The 20978-nt window shown below is 42.4% G+C and overlaps 1 protein-coding gene across 1 annotated transcript in view; it reads right to left on the bottom strand.

Moving 5' to 3' along the window:
- Positions 1-1381: 1381 nt before the first annotated feature.
- The window catches only part of TACR3 (tachykinin receptor 3), a 41676-nt gene continuing 22079 nt past the window's right edge, over positions 1382-20978 (bottom strand). The window contains exons 4-5 of the mRNA XM_077300736.1: positions 5666-5862; positions 1382-5138 (exon numbers count right to left, since the gene is read on the bottom strand). Coding sequence (XP_077156851.1) covers positions 4823-5138; positions 5666-5862 — 513 coding nt within the window. The 3' untranslated portion in view covers positions 1382-4822. The remainder of the gene's footprint in view (positions 5139-5665; positions 5863-20978) is intronic.

Below are 20978 nucleotides of genomic sequence, written 5' to 3'. Positions count from 1 at the left end.
TACCCAGGGTGAGCTCATAATGATTTCCCAGATGGTAGACAATACCTGTGATTGCTCTACAGGGGTAGAAATAAAGATGTTAATGTTTCTCAACAGTTACAGGACAGTTACAGGACAGGAGATTGCTAAAGTGGGGTATGCTTTTATGAATTGAGTTTTGTGGGTGTGACTGGGAAGAAGAGCTTGGGAGTTCATGACGTCAGCAGCATCTTTCTGGAGGTCCTATTGCCCATAGGCTAAGCATCCCTGCTTTGACTGGAGAGAGACAAAGCAAGCCATTAACCAGCCCCAGCAAACTCACCAATCTAATCTGAAGAGCCCAGGAAAGGCCTGGAAACCTGCTACCTGGCTAGCATCCATGATGGTTGCTTGGGAGAAGACTTTGTACCTTTGGCGCACGGATGCATGGCATCTATTCCAGTGCCCGTTCTTGCCAGACAGTGCATTGCAGATTAATATTTGGAGGTGATGTGGAAGGGCATTTATGTTTTTGCTGACTGTAAGGTGCCCTGAGGAGGGGTCTGGCTACTAACAGCCCTTGATGTTGCTTTCGGCTGACCTACACTTCCCTTCTACTGCTCCCTCAGCATCTCCCTCACCCTGCTTCTAGCCCGCATCTGTATTTTAACACTGAGGCTGGTTGGAATGAACTGTAGTCTTCCAGAGGTGTTTTGGTGCCCTGTGGGGTCTTTCTACTGGCCAGTTACATACATTTTTAAATACCAAGTATGGTATTAGCCAATGGGCAATTTGGGCCACTGCCCATGGCTCTGCCCCCAATGGAGGGATGAAAAGGAGCAGAAACCTGCCACTGCTCAGGATCTCTCCACCTATAGTTTGGGCATATGGCTTCCAGCAGCATCAGCTGGCACCCACTGTGCACAGGGCAAAGGCTGCCTTTTGCTTGGGCCAAGCCCTGGAGAAGGGCAATGGGGGGTGATTCTTGGGTTCCGTCCCACACTCACTAAAACTACTCAAACACTTCCCATTGTTTCTTGCAAATCAGGAAACAGGCTTCAGTCATGTTGAGTGATCTAATGATGCAATTTTCTTATTCCATTTAAGTTCCCCCCTATCTAGACCTGATGCTTCATTCCGCTTTTGATATAGCCTCCTTATTCATGAACTTCTCCAAACACACCTCCGCATATAGGATCTTATCTCTTATTTCCACTGATCTCTAGTGCTAAACAAAAGTGTCCTAAATCCTGAAGACTCCTTCCTTTAAAAATGGAATTAATTTCATCATAATATCTAGATTTTTAGTTCCTTTACTCGTCTTCTATTGCTGTATTCTAGATCCTGAAATACAACTTGATTCTTGCGACTCTGAAGAAAATATAAGTAAACAAAGAACCAGAAAATAATATCAAGGACACGCTTCTCTGTCACTTTTCTATTTCAGAACTTTTGACCATGTACCATTGCACATGTGTGGAAAGACATATACTTTAAAAATATTACAATATTTAAACCTGTACAAACAAACGGGTTTAAGTGGAACAAATGTGCTCAACAATGTAAACATATTCATATTTATCAACCATGTTAACAGCTGCTTTTAATGTACAGTCTATTGGTCACTCTGTAGGATTGCTGTGCTAACCACTAGCCCTGACCTAGATGGCCCTGGCCAGATTGATCTTGTCAGATCTTGGAAGCTAAGCAAGATCAGCCCTGGTTAGTACTTGGATGGGAGACCACCAAGGAAGTCCAGGGTTGCTACAAAGAGGCAGGCAATGGCAAACCATCTCTGCTCATCTCTTGCCTTGAGAACCCCCTTGGGTTGCGATAAGCTGGCTGTAACTGGATAGCCCTTTCCGCCACCTGTCCATCACTCGATTTGTTAGAATCCGTATTTCTGCCATAAATGCCTTGCTTTTCAAATCAGGCAGCGTGGTTTGGCACCTTTAGCACAAACTCTTCCATGTCTTCTTCGCGCAGCTTAAAAAAAATCTCAAGATGCAAGCGCAATCTGAAGCACATCTGCAGGACTGCTGAGTTCACCCAAAGCATGTTACAGATGTGCTCAACTGCTCCTATAAAGCTGGATGAAACAATCATTCGAATGGAGGTTCAAACCACCAGAAAAGGCTATAGACACAGGTGTAGGGCAATGGTCAGCCGCTCATAGCCCTTGGACTCCGTATGGCTTGCCCCCTTGCCTCCTCGCCACTGGAATCAGAATGTCTTCTACCTTCCTGACTCCCTCTTCCCAGACTCTTGTCACTTTTGAGGCATTTGAAAGGCAAAGATGTGGTGACAGAAATGGAAGATATACAGACAAGGTCCCCAGCAGTTTCCTGTCGTATCTTCACTTATCTGATGAATGGAGCGTAGATTCTCTAAAGTTTAGACCCTGGAAATGTCGTTGACCTTCAGCGTGCGACAGGACTTGAATCCTGATGCTCACTTAAATGTTGCTTCATTCTACGGAGTTCAACATTAACCAGAACATAAGCTCATGTGGTGGCTAGGGAGAGAGTCAAGGGATTATGATGACTATATTTAGAACAGGAGTTAGTGATTTATGCCAATCAGAACAAACAAACAAACAGAAATCCCAGCAAGATGAGGCCATTCACAGACAAGGTAACGTTTTTTTAAAACACTTTCCTGCTCTAGAAGGTGAAGACAATTCATCATCCTAATTTCAGCTCTGAACTGTAGCTATGTACTGGAGAATTTTCATATCAGTTACACGCACATAGGACAGTTTCAGATTATTAGAGCTCCTGCATGTAGAATGGTCCTGTAGAATCAACCAAATATACCCACAGTGTTCCGGAATTGCTTTCTGCCCCGTGTTCCATGCATCTTTCATTCTGATCTCAGTGGAGAAATTGCTTAACTTCACAACTGGATCACGTGGAGCTTCCAGGGTTCCTTATCATCGTCTCCCTTCCTTACACTGGCAATGCACAAATAAAGTTCCAAGAAACACCGCACAACAGCAAGCTTCAGGTGATTGCATGTATGTTTGTTGTCAAGTTTGCTTTGTGTCATCTTTTACTATGCGCTCGTGGGCTGTAATGCATTGGGAAAACACAGGAAAAGAATCTTGGTACAAGTAATTTCAAAACTTCCAGACTTGACCAAAATTGAGGGCAACACCCCTCCCCCCATGTGTGGAAGAGGGAAAGAAGCATGCCCACTGAAGGGACAGAAAACTGTGACAAACAGTAGATGTGCAGTGCTTTCTACAAAATTTGGATAAAATAATAGAGGAAAAGAGAATCCTTAATTCACTGGTTCCTTTCTGGAAACAAGACAGGTAAATTCAGACATCTATTAATTCAGGAGCCAATTTGGTCGGGAGAATTCTGAAGTCATCTCTGGGTGCTTTTACATGGGACATTTGCTGTCTCTCTTTGAAACTACCCATGAACTGGGAGATGTAGCAGTTGTGGTTTCTCCTGCCAGTGTCTCCCAGCTCCTTCTAGCCATTTCTCCAGCAAAAATACTCCAGATGTGCTGCTTGGCAGGTGAGGATGGGGACCAGATAGCAGGACTAGAAGAGGAGAGAGCCAGAGAAGCCCCGGTTGCTGTCTTTCCCAATTTACCAGTAGTTTTAAAAGCACAAAGCAAATCTTCAGACTCGTGGCCCAAGAACTGTGCCCAGGAGCTGAATGTCAACAGGCCAGCTGTCCCTGCATCCAGAACAGAAGCCTTGCTCCAGCTGTGCCCCATGGTAGGTCAGCCAAATGTGATCCTCAAAGAACTGAGGGAAGAGTTGTAGCTCAGTGTGAGAGTGCATGCACTGCATGAACACAAGTTTTAGGCTCAATCCCTTGCATCTCCAAACAAAAGGGTAGCAGGTTTGGGTAAAGACTCTCCTGTACCTGAGCTCTCAGAGAGCCACAATCAGTCAGAATAGATTATGCTGGGCTAGAAGAGCCAATGGTCTGATTCAGCAGAAGGCATGTGCACATCTGTATCACTTAATATTTCTGGTAAGGGGTTGGAGGAGGAGCAGGTCTCATGACTTAAGCGACACTCAGCACTTAACACCTACTCAGGGTGGCTGTCCCACCTCTGAGTGCCTCCTCCTCCAACCGATTTGCCTGTCTGTCCAGCAGCCAGCCAATCACCTTCCATCCCCCACCCGTGACCACCTCTTCCTCCTTCCACTTCCCTCTGAGGCTCGGAGGCTGCAGATCCCTGCTGCGTGAGAGCTGCCCCTGCTGGTCAATTCCCTACCTGGGAGCCTCCAGCCTGCAGCCTTTCCAGGTCCTGGGGGGAGGAAAGGCCATCTGCAGAGTTATTCCACACCCCCACACCCTAATCTAGTGCCTGTTGTATTCCTGAATGGAATGGGCTTGGCCCCTAGTCTTTACATATATGTATGCTATTTATAATTTGTCTTTTTGCTTTTAAAAAAATTGCTCAAATGTTTGAATTAAATATGAGAAACTTTCTGACTTTTGTGCCTCCCCAACTGGCCAATTTTGCAATCCCGCAACTGAGGCAAGAACTATCAATCATTCAAATCAAAAACAATGATCAGGCAGATATCGTGGCTATGTATTGTACAGTTCTGATCAACGTTCCTATTTATAGCTTGGCACTGAGTCCTTATGGAATGTAAACCGGTGCCAGGTAGATCACTGTTGTTTGCTCCCAGAACACAAAGACCAAAGCTGGGCCTGAACAAGTATACAAAATAGGCTTAGGATGACACATATAATATCTACATGCAGTCAGCATTCACAAACCGAAGCCTGGCTTGCCTCTCAGAAGCCTGGCTGGTTTGAAGGCAGAGCAGAAATGGCACAGTTGTGAGCTGCATTCTCCACCACCGACAGTACAGTTTCGTATGGCTTTAGGAGTACTCGTCCACGGACGTATAGGGGGAGCTGATGTAACTTGAGACTGTGGAGGTGGTTTTGGAACTCATGCGAGAGCAGCCATTGGAGCTGGCTTCCTGCGGAGGGGCTTTTTTCTTCCGGCTGGATTTGGGGTTTTCTCCATCACTGACATCGAACACGACGGTCATGTTGGAGTCCATTCTGGAAACGGTATATAAGCTACTTTGCCTGGTCGGATGGAATCTGGTTGTCTTCAGCTCCAGTTCGTCATAGGTAGAGATGCTGATGAAAGGACACCATTGGAAAGCTCTCTTGAAACCCGCTCGAAACCTGAAAATAATGGCAGTGCGTTTTTATTGGGGAGTCTGCCCGAGAAATTTTGTGCAAGCATCTAATTCCCCTGCATGTAGAAAACTAGGACACCAAGGGAAAAGCTGTTTTAATTTCCTATTTGTATGGAATTTTGCTGTTGCTAGGAGCATTCCAACATGCAATCCCCTATGCACTATGAAATGGCCTAGGTTTACCTTCTGCTGACTTTGTTTGCTGAAGGTACACAGTTTCTTGGATGCTCCTTTCCCATATGTACTTATTTCCTGAATTTATATCTGGTTATAAATGAATCAACCCACATTGCAATGACATAAATAACAATGCTAGGTGTGAAGCACTGGGAAATGAGAGCCAATTCATTTAACATTACAAGGCGAACCTGGCAACAGGCAGGAGGGTTGGGTTTGGGAATGTGGGGGGGCATCAGTGTTGGCAACATCACCGACATTGCAACATCAGTAGTGGAAAAAAAGTATGCAATCTTAAATGACATATATGGTGTTTAATCTCTGTCTAAGCCTTACCTCTTGTTGAGACAGCAGTAGATAATGGGATTGTACATGGTAGAACTCATGGCTAGCCAAAAGGTGGCTAGATAGATTTGCTGGATGTATTTCCACCGATTCAAGTGCTCATAGATCCCAGTAACTATAAAGTAAATGTGGTAGGGGAGCCAGCAGACTGCAAACGTCAGCACAACAATAATCATCATTTTAACCACCTGGAAAGGAAAAGGGCAATTTCTGAATATTATACAAACAGGAGTATCTTTCATTCATTGTAACAAATCCGTATTAAGTTTGCCAACTTACATCTGTCAGAACTGTGGAGAAATCTAGGAATATTCTGAATATATATATAAGATAGCCAGTTTGGTAAAGTGGTTAGGAGTGCAGACTTCTAATCTGGTGAGCCAGGTTCGATTCTGCAATCCCCCACATGCAGCCAGCTGGGTGACCTTGGGCTCGCCATGGCACTGATACAGCTGTTCTGACCGAGCAGTAATATCAGGGCTCTCTCAGCCTCACCCACCTCACAGGGTGTTTGTTGTGGGGAGAGGAAAGGGAAGGCGAATGTAAACCGCTTTGAGACTCCTTTGGGTAGAGAAAAGCAGCATATAAGAACCAACTCTTCTTCTAAGGCTCTGTGGAGACAAAACAGGATCCAGAGTGTTCTGTTGCAGAAAATCCACATGCCAGAGCTCCCTTCAGCAGATACATGAAAGAATCATCTATGGCAGGTACACTTACTCTTAAAGTTGTAAGCAACCGTAGGAGTGAAGAAATGTGAAAAAGAGAGATCAGTCTAAAACACTAGCAAAAGAGAACTCTGCTAGGAATTTACCCTTAGTGCATCTGAGGAAGTGAGGGGCTGCCTGGCAGAAGCTTAGACTGAAATAAAAGTTGTTAGCCTCTCACCATTTTCATGATTCTACTGCTCTATATGGATCTAGGCCAGGAGATGGAAACTGGGACCCTGTTTATCCATGGATATGAAAGCTTTTCGGCAGGGCAGAGGGTTGAAAAGATGCTGGCCCCATTTTTCGGTCTCTGTGGAACAGCAAGAACAAAAAATTCCACAGCAGCAGTGTCTTCCAGCTCAAACTAGAACGTTCTTCTTCTACAGGACAACAGTGGCAAGATTGGTATTGGCCAGGAAATGGAAGTTGCACCTTCAATAGACCATTGGTTAGATAAATTGGTGCTTAGCCAAAATGGCTAAATTAACATTTATAGTTAATGGAAAAACAGAAGACGTTTTCCGAGAACAATGGGGCCCTTATTTGAGTTTCGTATCAAAATAACTTACAAAGGATCGTAATATGGTGGGGGAACAGTACTTAATTCATAGAATTTTCAAATTATAGCAACTTGATTTGTTTTACTGTATTTGTATTCTTCTATCTTGTGTTAAACAAAATAAAAAATGTTATTAAAAATATTTCATAGCACAGCCCAAACACTGTAGGAGCCGGCAAAAAAACCCGCCCCAGCTCTGACAAGGATCTTCCCTCTTTGTATCATAGAAATTATTTTGCACTTTGCAAGTTCAGACTGAAGTCATTTGAGAACATTTGAGTTTTTCAGTAAATGTATTTTTCTCCGACATTTTCCTAATATGCTAAGATGTAGCCTGAGGTTTCGCCGTTTTGGTTTGCTGGTTAACTGTTGTAATGTATAGCACATACTTATTTCTTTTTTATATTGCTTTTGTGAATTCTGTTTTGCAATGATTTAATTTTCCCCAAAAAAGATTTCATGATGTTTCATTGCCTGAACATTTGTATGCCATTGGGGAATGACAGACACCTGAACATTTTTACAAAACTTAACCTGCACTGCTTACAACATGCATGCACACATTAGTATGCAGATCTCCTTTATTAGACCTGTTAAATATATCGAAACATGGCCATTGTCTAGCAAGTGAGAGTGAAACGGAAGGCTAATTAACTTTGCAGCTTGCTGAAATAATCTTTCAGACAGTCTTCGTAAGTATGCATACGGAAGTAAACTCCCTCCAGATCAATCTATACTTGCAAACAAATGGATTTGGAATCAGGAATTTGGAATATTTGGGCACATTGCAGGCTGTGGATTACATGCACAGTGGACTACATGCACAGTGCCATGCATAAAGGTATTGCCAGGCATATAACAAATGATTCACTGTTGTTATTTTTGACACTGCTCATCACCAAGGGAAACAAGTCTGGGATGAGCTCACACTCCAGTCTGAGTTGATAATGTGTAATGGCGCACTTGTGGCTTAACTCAACAAGGAACAACACATATGTTACACCACAGGCTGGAGATCTCCTTTTCCCTCTTCGAAGCAAAGATCAATCCAATGTTGTTCACAGCCAGCCAAACAGAAAACAGCATTTGCCGTAGTTCCTAGCGTTGAGATCCACAGTTAGGTGGAATGGATAACTCAGCCGACTGAGCACAAAGGACTGTACCAAAAAGGGAGAAATGCCAGAAATCATAGTTTTGTTTCCAGCAGGGCTACTGTGTGAAACAGGATGCTGGACGAGATGTCCTTTTCACTGCGATTCTAGGTGGACTCATCCAACAGGCCTTTACTTATGTTGTTTGAATTATTTATTTTCTCCACTCAGTGATGACTCATTGTAGCTAAAAGTATGAACAACCAATAATAAACCATCAGATGCACAAATCTATCTGTAATCTACCTGTAATCATCAGAGAGGATGGGGAGGACAGTGGAAAAAGCTCTGTCCCTAATGGCAGCCGACTCTTCCTGAGTACTTTTGTACGTTCATACACACATATCTGAATACACATCTGAACACTATAGGCATGAATATTGTACATATATAGGCTCTGTTCTTTTCTAAAGGCATGGAAGCTGGAGTGGAGCAGGGTCAGAAACTCCCACTGGCATGCAAACTTATGTATCCCTAAATGATGTGAACAAGAGTCAAGTTTGGCATCGTGAAGCTAAAAGAAACTCTGTCCCATCTGCCTTTGCTCTCTGTGGCATATTGCAAAAGCTTCTTTCTGGAGAACTAGCAGACACATGGCTGTGACTCCTTGACAGGGGTGCACATTCATTTCCACAGAAATAACAATGAACGGAGAAAGCTGTTTTTGTTAAGTTACATAAAATGAATGAACAATTACGAATGAACAAATCCCATCGATTTCATCCCTTTCCCGAATGCCTGGTGGGGTGGTTTAGACCAGGGGTAGTCAACCTGTGGTCCTCCAGATGTTCATGGACTACAATTCCCATGAGCCCCTGCCAGCATTTGCTGGCAGCGGCTCATGGGAATTGTAGTGCATTGACATCTGGAGGACCACAGGTTGACTATCCCTGGTTTAGACAATTCAAGAGACGTTCAGAAGCAAGAGGAGAGCATCAGGAGACACAAAGTGACATCTCTGAAGCAGGAAAGAGTCAAACATCAGGAGATATGAAACTGACACTGCACAACTGAAAAAAATCCAACAATTCTTGCCACAGAAAAAGAATGTGAACAGAAACAAATTGCCTATTAAATGGGGACCCTTTTGTCTCTCTATCACTCTGGGATTTCTCATGTCTCCTTTGTTGTTTCTTGCCATCGCACAGCTGTCTTTATGATCAAAACTATTGTTCAAGATTATTATGCAATATCATTTATACATGCGACGCATTTTTGTCCCACTTTTCCTGCAAAGTACTCTGAGTGGCACTTCTGGTTCTCATCTTTGCTACCACTCGATATGAGCTAACAGGATCAATTAGTACTTGAGGAAGCAGACAGAAGCCATGGCTCCAGACTGGATATTGGCTGACTTCTCTCTTTCTCCAACACCTTTTGAGACAATTACATCGTCAGGAAATAGCCAAAGAGCCATTTCAAAAGGTACATACAATGGCAAACCTGGACCTGTCATCAGATATATAGTCACAGGGAGCTCATGGCTCACTGACTGTACAAGACGAATCGAGCAGAGTGAAAAGGCGACCTTCAGAATGGTTCCACTTTAGATGGCAGGATTGTCTTCCTCACCTGCCGGTTTATATTCAAGTGGGCAGCCGTGTTCGTCTGAAGCAGCAGAATAAAACAAAATCAGAGTCCAGTGGCACCTTTAAGACCAACAAAGATTTATTCTTTTTCGGTCTTAAAGGTGCCTCTGGACTCTGATTTTATTTTATTGTGCTAGTTTATATGTACAAGAAGCTCGTATATGAAGACATATACAAGAGGAGGGTCTGTGACTCGGTGGTAGAGCAAATTTGCATCTAGAATTTCTAAGGATGCCAATCCCCAGATGGGACTTGGAGATTCCCTGGAATGATAGGCCATCTTCTGACTAAAGAGACCAGTTCCCCTGGAGGGTGGACTTCATAACATTATATTCCATTGAGGTTCCTCCCCCCCCCCCCATCCCAAATTCTGCCCACTCCTGGCTTCACCCTCAATGTCTCCAGGAATTTCCCAACATAGAGTTGTCAACACTAAGAATTTCCTAGGTTCAATCCCCGGCAACTTCAGTCAAAGCAATGAAGTAGCAGGTGATACGAAAGCCCTGAGAATATGAGACCAGTTACCAGTCAAGAATCAACAATACTTCCTTGGACAGACCAGTGTAAGGCATCTGCATCATGTGATACAAACAAGACTCCCACCTGAAGCCATGATGAAGTCATAATTCTGTCTATGTAAGGTGTGCTGCCCCTCGGCTACATGTGATTTCAAAAATGAGAGCCTCTCATTGACACTTTACATCGGGTACACTTATGCACTTGAATATATTTAAAATGTAATATTGGAAGTGGTCCAATTTTCTCAGCAAGACATGTTCATGTGCCTGTCAAGGAAAAGCAGTGATTTCAAGGAAGTGTATATTTTAAACATGTAGCCATTTTGAAGACCTATCGAAACTGCTGGAGCAAAGTCGGGCATGAAGTTAGAATCATGATTCAGCTAAAATCGAGTCTGTGCTTATTGTTAAATGGTAGTCCATCAGCAGACGGCCAGGACACTCCTACTATATTTATATTTATTTAAGTCATTCATATTCCGTTTTTCTCTCCAAAGGGAACCTACTTCTCTCTCTTTTTCACACACACGCAAATTATATTTCACTCTATACCTGCTGTACTCACTCTGATATCACATATTCCTAGTGATAAACAATTGCAAGTTGATTGGTTAAGAAATGCAAGCATCTTCCCTAATCCCTGGGGCACTTTCCAGTGCATCTGAATGCACAAAACAGGTGGTGCCTTCCTGCTTCCATGAAAAAGCAGACCTTTTAGAGGAGCACTTGAAACTGGGCTTTCCTCTTCCTAGTGCACCATGTAAACCACAGCGCTAAACAAATCAATAATGCTACTCACTTCTCTTTATAAGTGAAAGAGGTCCTCCCACCCAAACATCTAAAGCAGGGGTAGTTAAACTGCGGCCCTCTAGATGTCCATGGACTACAATTCCCATGAGCCCCTGACAGCGAATGCTGGCAGGGGCTCATGGGGATTGTAGTCAATGGACATCTGGAGGGCCGCAGTTTGACTACCCTGATCTACAGTAAGGTACCTGCCATTCAAGGCCACTGAGCAGAATCCTGTCCTCTGAGTGATGCCATGTGCCCAGTTTCCAACCTCAATAGGAAAAGGAAGATGAGCAAGAGCAGCCCGACCTGACAAACATCACTCCCATATCAAAGTGGCAGACAGCAGAGATCTGACATTTTGGTGTACTACTTAACGTTTGAGGCACTCTCAGCTGGTTTCTAGAGCGGCAACATACATGTTTTCTAAATAAATCTTCTCACTGCTGAACAGGAGGCTAGACAGCAGTGCCATCAATAAACCCCCCAAAATCTTAAGTCAGCATATTCAGGGTGAAAAAGACGTTTGGTTTTTGATACGGTCATCTGAAATGGAGGCATAAAGCATCCGCAAAAGCATTTCAAACTGAAATAAAGGTCATCTTTTTCAATCTGAAATCCCTCATTGTTGCTTTGCCACAAACCTGCAGTAAAGGAGTTTGAAATATATTATTTATGGCCCAGGAAGCAGGTTGGAGCTCTCTGGTTGTTACTCATTCAGACTCACACTAGACCTAAAGCTGATTGGTCATAGCAAAGTTGCTCCACTGTGAGACTTCATGCAGCGGAGTCAGGGCACATGCAAAAATCATCACCTTATGTCAGGGGACCCTGACGTAGATTAAAATCAATATGCAGCAGTGTTGGCAATGGTTTTCGTTCTAAATCATACATTGCTTTTCATAGTATATTGTATTTTTACACTCCTTGTTGCATCTTGTATCATTCTGGGAAACACGCAGACTCATCAATCAATGTCATCATGGTTCTGGTGATATTGCATTGCTGCCATCTTGAAGGTTTCCCCCAAAAATTGGAGGCTATTTTTGATTTTGCATCCTAATACTGCAGTTTAAAAATATGAAGCATATAAACAAGGTTGCTATATATGTAATTTTTGGAGGAGTATGGGAATGGTGTAGTTTTTGTTGCTTTCTATTCTCCTTTGCTATCACTTTTGAGTCTCATCTGTGGATTCTGTACCATCAGAAGGAGCTTATTTTGTTCTAAGCCTTCATGACATCTAAAGCCAGCACTTCATAAATCTCTAAGCTGAAGGGATGCCTTTTGCCATCTGAGCCTGCATAGATCTTCTGTGGATGCCCTGCTCTGGGAATATACCTGGATACTATTAATCTATTCTGCTGGCATATTTATGAAGGCAATTGAGACACTGATAATTTAATTCATCCCTATCAAAAATTCCTGAGCGATCTAAATCTAATCTATCTTTCCTTGTGATATGTTCTGCATACAGATTGAACACATAGGAAGATAAAATATATCCTTGTCGGATGTTTTTCCCAATTGGGATCTATTCTGTTTCTCCATATTCTGTCCTAACAATGGCCTCTTGTCCAGAGTATAGGTTGTACATCAAAATAATCCGACGTGGCACACCAATTTCTTTTAAAACCAATCATAACCTTTCATGATCCACACAATCAAAAGCTTTTCTGTAATCTATGAAACACAAGATGTTTTCCTTCTGAAATTCTCTAGTTTGCTCCATGTAAATTTGCAGTATGACCTCTAGTGCCTCTTCCCTTTCTAAATCCAGTTTGAATATCTGGCATTTCTCATTTCATATATGGTAATAGCCTTTGCTGTAAGATTTTGAGCATTACTTTACTTTTGTGAGAAATTAATGTGATGTTCTGATAGTTGTTGCAGTCTTTGACGTATTCTTTTCTGGAACTGGAGTCTAGACAAAGTGTTTCCAGCCTGTAGTTCATTGTTTTGTTTTCCATATTTGCTGCAATTTCTTGTTAAGATTTTGAAGGACCCTCTTTCTTTCAATTAAAATAGCTCTACTGATATCCCATCTGTTCCTAGTGATTTGTTTCTCCCAATTGCTTTGAGTGCAGCTGTCACTTTCTAAAATTGCAGTTTTATCTTCAAAAGGTTCTTCTTGGAAAAAATCCAACACCCTTTCATTTTTTTCTGTATGGATCTTAAGTGTATTGTTGCCATTTTTTCTTCATTTTGTCCTGTTGAGTTAATATATTTTCATGTTACTCTTGCCTAACTGTGCTTTAAATTTCTCCTTGGTTTTTTTTTTTTTTTTTTTTGGATCTTGTGGAGCAGAACTCTTATTCTACCTTATTTGTTGTTCTCTCCTTTTTTTTTTTTTTTTTGCACTAGTTGTTATAGTGGTTCTTTTCATCTCCATGTGCCTGCTTATGTAATGCCACATTTAGACTTCTGACTTTATTTCTGTCACCTTTTTTGTTTTTGCTTCTCATCTACTTTTTAAAAAAGCAATTTTAAGAGTTGCATCAATTATCCAGCAAGAATTTTCATTTCCTTTCGTTACAGGAATAGTTTTTACTTATTTTTCTTTGATAACATCTTTCGTTTCAACCTACAGTTCATGTTCACTTGCACGTGGTAATGCAAATATGTTCTTTACATGGCCTTTGAACTCTTTCGGAATGTTACTTTTATTGTATTTTTGGCACTATGTTCTGATGTTTTTCTTCAGCTTAATTTTCAGTGTTAACAATACACAATCAGCTCCTGGTCTTGTTTTAGCAGAGAGTTTTCCATATTATGCTTTTGATTATGTAATCTATTTTATTTCTGTATTGGCCATCTAGTAATGTCTGCATATACAATTGTGTCTTCAGTTGCTTGAAATGTGTTCACAATGAACAAACTGTCTTCATCACAGAATTCTATGAGTTGCTCTTCTGTTTTGTTATATGCTGCCATCCTACATTTTCTGACAATACTCGGTTCTACTTTGTTCCCTGTTTTTACATTCCAGTCACCTATGATTAACAATACACATTGTTTAGGCATGTAAACTATTTCTTCCTAGATACTTGCATGAAAGCTTTCAATTTCTTCCTCTTCAACATCTGTAGTTGGAACATAAACATGGGTGACAGTTATGCTGAAAGGCTTTCTTTGAAGCCTGATAGAAATTATTCAATCAGACCTTGCATTGCAGCCCCTGACTGCTTGTGCTATGTCCTGCCTCTCTATTGGAACAACTCTATTTCTTCTGTGTTTGTCATTTCCTGAGTCAACCAGATGGATGTTCCATTAACCACAGAAACTCATTTGTTGCGGATGTGAGAGAGGGCCTCTTCAATGGCAGCCCCATGGTTATGGAACCACCTCCCCAAGGAGATGTACCTGGCCCCCTCATTTTTAATCTTTCTGAGTCAATCGAGGATGGTTTTATTCAGCACTGGATTTGGTTAAGTTTATAATAATAATAATAATAATAATAATAATAATAATAATAATAATAATAATAATTTACATTAGGGCCTAGGCTAGAAATCCATACATTTCACCTTTAGTTCTAGAGATCTGGCCTTGATAGCATTGGCTCTTTAACATTGTCCAGAAATACTGATGCTTATGTTCAGTCTGACATCTTTAGAAGACAGAAATCAATATCCAATAGTGTTGAAAACTGTGTTTGCTCTACATCATACAGTCATTTTCATAGCAAATTACATTTCTATACTCTATTACTACAATTCTCAATGAACAGGTAGCTCTTTGTGTCAGTTTGGCAGACACACTGACTCATAAATCAAGTTGATCAGGCTTCTGGTGATACTGCTTCTCTACAGCTCTTGAATGCCTCCTCAGTTTTTCCAAGCAATAGGAGAATAATTTTGATTTTTTAATTTGATTTTTTACCCTAAATTGAGAAATATGAACCATGAAAATGAGGTTGCTTAACAACAACAACAAATTATCATCATCATTATCATCATCCCCTGGTCAGTTCAGGGTGGCTGACAGTGAATACAAAAACAATCATGCAAGTTAGGTATTAAGACATCTGGCAGAATAGCTCCATTTTGCAGGCCCTCTGGAATTGTTTAAATTGTTCTGGGAGGGATTAAATTGTTCTGGGTAGGATTCGTTGTGAGAACTGGGAGGGATCAAATTGTTCTGGGTAGGATTCGTTGTGAGAGCTGGGAGGGATTAAATTGTTCTGGGTAGGATTCATTGTGAGTGGCTGGACATGGTAACTGGACCCCAAGAGTAATTTTGTGTTAACGGTAGCCTTAACATCAAGGAGCATGCACGCCTGGATGAAACGGTAGACTTAACAGCAAGGAGCATGCATGCCTGGATGATCAGGAGAAGGCTGATGTGGAAGGGGCTCTAAAACCCACCAGCAACCAGAGGCTGTCCAGAGGCAGTTTTCTCATGCGGAAACAGTCTCAGAAATGAAGAGGGACCCTACCAGGCATCAGGTGCTCTGGTTGCGGTCCTCAGATCAGTTCTGCTAGCACTAAAACAATTGTGGTTACCATTCATTTAGCACTGTAAAACAGGTTTCTGATGTGTCAAAATATACAAACAGCAAAAGGCATCGTAAAAGTATGAGTAGTGAAGTATATTGTGGTCACTCCTAGCAGTTGAGGGTGACAGTTACTTTTCTGTACATATGTGAGCTTCCATATTAGCTATAATTCACAGAAGGCTCTCCTGACTTATCATCTGCTCCTCCAACTGTTGTCAAGGTTGATTCAGAAACACTTCAAGCTATGAAACCCCTTCAGTGGGTCAACTCTGACTCCATCAAGGCCAAGTTGTCCTTCTCAGAGGACCCAGCATCTATTCTAGATACAGTCTCAAGTCACTCTAAAACAAAATCAGGATGGCCTGGTTGTCTAATTAATGAAACATCGAGCTCAGGGTCACAATGTTTACTGATTGTTTTTTTTTAAAGAAATGTTTGCCCATGATGGGACCTGAATAGAATCATCCAAAGCAGTGGTCCACGGCTCCTCCTCATCCTCCCCGGCTGCTGCCTCGGGGGCTGCCCTGCCACTCTGCTCACCTTTGGTGCTTTCTGGCGGCCGCCAGGGTTGGGGCTCCTCCTTGGTGTGGCACTGCGCAGCTGCTGCTGGCAGCGCCCCCAAGTGGATGGCGGGAAGTCAGGGGCGCCAGCGGGAAAGCAAGTTGAGCAGGGGCTCAGGTGGCAGTGACGTCCCTTGGCAAAAGACTACCCACCCCCAGGCCTCAGTAAAATTGTCAAGAGTTGACCGGTCCCCGGAGATAAAAAGATTGGGGACCACTGATCCAAAGCATCTTGTGTCCGGCTACCAGAACCTTTGGGTCAGGATTCAGGAGTAGCTGACCAAAAACACTCAACCTGAATTCTAATTCTTAATATGATGGTAGTAAATCAAGCAGCATATTGGTGTCAGAACTGTCATAGAGAGGAGGCAGGGCATGCTTGGAAGCAGTGGTACAAAAAGCCAAAAAGTAGCTCAGCAACGTCTCTCATTAGATTGCTTGGCTGCCATTTGCACAGAAATGAACATTATTAGTACTGGATAATCCTGTATCACAACATGCCTGATCTCGTTTAGCTACTCCAACCCTAGATTTGTATCCCTGTTTACAGACTGAGTGATGGAAGGCAGCCATTCCAGATGGAAACCAATGTGGCTTGAAGCCACAGTTGCTTTGGACACCATGCAGCATGCCAGCAGGGTCTCAGATTCAAACGGGGGTATCAGTCTCAAATAAATTGGAGGCCAGATTCCAAGACCATGCCTTTTTTTTGGCAACAAAATGTTAATTTTATGTTTATTGCATCCCTCCTCCTATGAATTGTGCGCATTTTCCTGTACTTCGTATATTCTATGGCACCTGACTTCTACCATTAATGGGAAGGCTAGTCATCACTCATGCTTAGTATGAGCATCATGTTCATAGCACTGGGGAATCCAAACAGCCTAGCATTCACTGTCAGGGGCTCATGGGAATTGTAGTCCATGGACATCTGGAGGGCCGCAGTTTGACTACCCCTGTACCAAAGCTTTTAGCTTTTTTGTTTGGTAACCCAAATGCCAAGTTTATCCATGTGAGCTGGGAATGAGAAGACAGTGAATGGAACAGGATGCTGTGTTTTCAGACTAAGAAGCTGAAATAATAGAAATCTCAATTCTCATAGTAAGTCGACAGTGGAACAGAATTGATTATTGCTAGTCTAATCAGTAAGCTATGATGTTATCAAGAGCTATCTTTTTTCAGGGTTTTGCGATGAAACATCTCTTTTTAAAATTAATTGATGACGTTTAAGTTTTTACAGTTTTAATAAATTTTAAAGCAGACTTGGAATGGATGTCCAAATAAAATACAAATACTTGCAAGGGAGAAAATTAAACAGCTTTTCCTTCTGTAGACTAAGAAGACTGGAAAATATATTCCCACGAATATAGTGGCAATCTGCTCACAATCTAGTACTGAAATTAAATTGGGTAACCGGGGAAAGTTGTACAATGGGAACAAACGCAAACACCAGAATTATTGTGAAAGGGAAAAATAGTTCAGCATTATAAAAAATAATAAAACAGAACCCAAAGGAAACTAATTTAAGTTCTGTAATAGGTTCCTGGAGAACGCTGGCAGTGAAATTCAATTTAAAAGTTTTTAACATGGATTCCTAAAAAAATGTGAGCCTAGAAATTAAGGGCAGAGGTATGCATTAGCTGGGCAGTATCTCTAGATTTTTTAAAAGTTTGCCTCATATTTCTACCATGGAGAGGATAAGAGGAGGATTCCCACCCATTTTCTTTCCAGCTTGGCGGAGAGCCAATTTGGTGTAGTGGTTAGGAGTGCAGACTTCTAATCTGGTGAGCTAGGTTTGAATCTGCGCTTCCCCACATGCAGCCAGCTGGGTGACCTTGGGCTTGCCACGGCACTGATAAAGCTGTTCTGACCAAGCAGCAATATCAGGGCTCTCTCAGCCTCACCTCCCTCACAGGGTGTCTGTTGTGGGGAGAGGAAAGGGAAGGCGACTGTAAGCCGCTTTGAGCCTCCTTCGGGTAGAGAAAAGCGGCATATAAGAACCAACTCTTCTTCCTCTTTTTCTTCTTCTTCTCCCGTCCACCAACTCTTTCCTGCAAGTGCTCCACATCATTTTAACTTCACTTTCCCACCACCGAGGCTTCAAAAGCAGAAGTAAGCTTGATGGGGGGGGGGGCAGGCCCCCCACAGAGGCGTTTGTGGGTTCTGACAGTTGGGACAGGAAGGGAGGATGAGGCACCTGCCTTTCCCTTGCTGCTTCATTCCAGGAAGTGCCCCTTCACTTTCTGTCAAATGTGAGTGTGGGCGGCTGCCAAGGTTAAGGGTGATTTTTTGCCTTAATACACTGTGAAAGAAACTAGCCTGGTATCCCACAGTTTTAGACAACACCAAACAGTTTTCAGTGAAAAAGGATGTTGTAGAAACTAATATACAACCTCGGAGTATTGTGAGGTTTCACAAACAACTTTGCAGTTAGGGTTGCCAGCTCTGGATTGGGAAAAACCTGAAAATTTTGGGGGTGAAGTGGAGAATGGGCAGGATTCGTGGCAGGGAGAGACCTCAGTACTGTATAATGCTATGGAGTTCACCCTCCAAAGCAGCCATTTTGTCCAGGGGAACTGATCTCTTTCGTCTGGAGATAGCCTGTAATTCTGGGGGATCCCACCCACCCCCCCCCAGGAACTGGCATCTCCAAACGCAATCTTGTCTGAGCTGCAAACCAACTGGCAGTCTGTTTGAGGATTTATATATTTATTCAGTTTTGAATAATTTAACGTGTATCAATGAGTAGATGCCTGATGCTAACAAAAACAGTAACAAAGGAGGCCCACAAAATCCTGCAACAATAAGCTGACCGTAGAGCAATAAATTGCTAGTTCATTAAAATGTTAAACCACCGCACTAAAAATACATAGCAGCTACTTTTTAAAAAATTGCATAGGCATTAATGATTTATGAGCCAATCTGCTGAGAGGTTTTCAATTTTTTTGTTTTTGTTTTTGTATAATTGCTTATCTTGTGTCTGAGTGTTCAGAAGATGGGGATAAAAAGCACTATTGGATAAGTCCACGTTCTGCTTTGAGTTCTGTTATTTGACAAAAGTTTGTTTCATTTGGAGAAACAGTGAGGAAATTTCCAAGTGTGGAGGTTGTCTCTGAATCGCCCAGCTTGAAGTCTATTCATTACCAAGTTAGACATCAGTAGTACTTTATCCCACTCAGACTTCTAAATCATAAATTAAATTGTGGGAATGTAATTAATCTCTAATTTGTGAGTAGTGGCAAATGGCATAGCAGGAGGAAATGTGATTCATTGCTTTTGATAGGAAAGTGGCTGAACAAGTTATACAACATTGCTGAAATGGAGAAGTTAACCAGCCTAATTCAAAACTGATATGCCAGTGAGAATACAGATGAGATTTTTTTTTTAAATTCATTTTCTGGATGTTTGATGTAAGACATTGCAAAGGGTGATTTCTTACACATCGATGTCCCAATATAGCCAGGTTTCTGCACATGAATCTCTGCATCTGTCGGCTCGAAAGAGTGTTGCAAAGAGTGAAAACGCACTTTACGGAATGGGTTATCTGAGGAGGATAGAATCTGCACTCACATTTCCCCCCACTGTAAATATTGCCGAATTCTGGTTGATTTGAAACCATATCTACAGCCTTCCTTTCCCCCAATTTTAAACATGTTGCCCTTCTGCATTTGCACTGTCCCAATTTTCTGTCTCCTTCCCGCTTGATGGGGGGCGGGGAAGGGTCAGGTGAAGTTCCAGCAGGCACTGAAGGAGCACAAGGCTGGAGATTGCTTTATTTCCTGCCTTTTGACTCCTAAGAGTCTACAGCCAGAGCAAGCCAGGGGAAAGGGCAAGTGGAGCACAAGGCTGCTTGTTTATCTTTCTTTTCCTGCAGGAAAAAGAGACTTCCGAATCCCTCCAAGCAATTCTGGGAGGGCAGTTTCCCTTTCTCCCAGATCATAGAATCATAGAGTTGGAAGGGATCTCCAGGGTCATCTTGTCTAGTCCCCTGCACAACGCAGGAACTCACAACTACCTGCCCACCCACAGTGACCCCAATTTCATGCCCAAGTGATTCCCCCCCCCCCAAAAAATCTCCACAATCCAGCCTGGCCTGGAGGAAATTCACCTTCCAATGTTTGGGTTACTGTGGGATGGAAGAATCAGCAAAATCCCTTTTAGCCCATGGCAGAATCCAAATCCTTGACTAGATTTAGGTGTAACAGTGAAAGAGAAATGAGAGCTGTCCACTGTTTTGAACAGGACTTTCGCAGAACCATATAGGATTTCAGAGATCCCTTCCTGAAGTTATTTCTTATTTTTCGCCACACTGCAGCTAAAGCAGCACTCAGGGGGACTTCCACAATGGCAAACGACCAGCACACTTCTGTCTTTGCTGCCATTCTCTTGGCAGAGGTTCTTGTGCCTTAAAAGGTCTCATGTGAACTCTTCACAGGCGTCTGGCAGTTAATAAGGATTAACCACTGTTCCAATTAATTTGGGCTTTCAGGCTTTGCCTGGGCACCCACTGTCTTACTTGCAGGTGCCACTGAGTGTTTCCCATTCGTAATCAAAAGCAGAATCACACAGCCCTCGATGGGTTTGGCTAATTGCAGGCAAAGGAGCATGCAAAACAACTTTGCTATTCATTCAAATCAAAAGATCGTTATGGCTTATTATAGGAAGAAGGAGCAATAAACTCATTTGAAAGGCAAGCCATACAAGTGCCCTACTGCGTGACTACTTTGTGTTGATATTTGTTTTTAAACATGAATGCCGGCAAAGGCCATCATGAGATCCCCGTCCATGAGGAAAGATGCAGACAGGACTTATCAATCGTGCTGCTATTATTTGCATATCTCTGCACATTTTGAATTGTTGGTTTATGAGGTGTCATCATCATAGTACACTAAGACTGTAAGGACCCAGACTAGGATAACAGGGGAAAATTCTT

This window comes from Paroedura picta, chromosome 10 (genome assembly GCF_049243985.1).
Source record: "Paroedura picta isolate Pp20150507F chromosome 10, Ppicta_v3.0, whole genome shotgun sequence".
NCBI classification, from domain to species: Eukaryota; Metazoa; Chordata; class Lepidosauria; order Squamata; family Gekkonidae; genus Paroedura; species Paroedura picta.
This window is presented reverse-complemented; position numbering and strand designations above follow the sequence as displayed.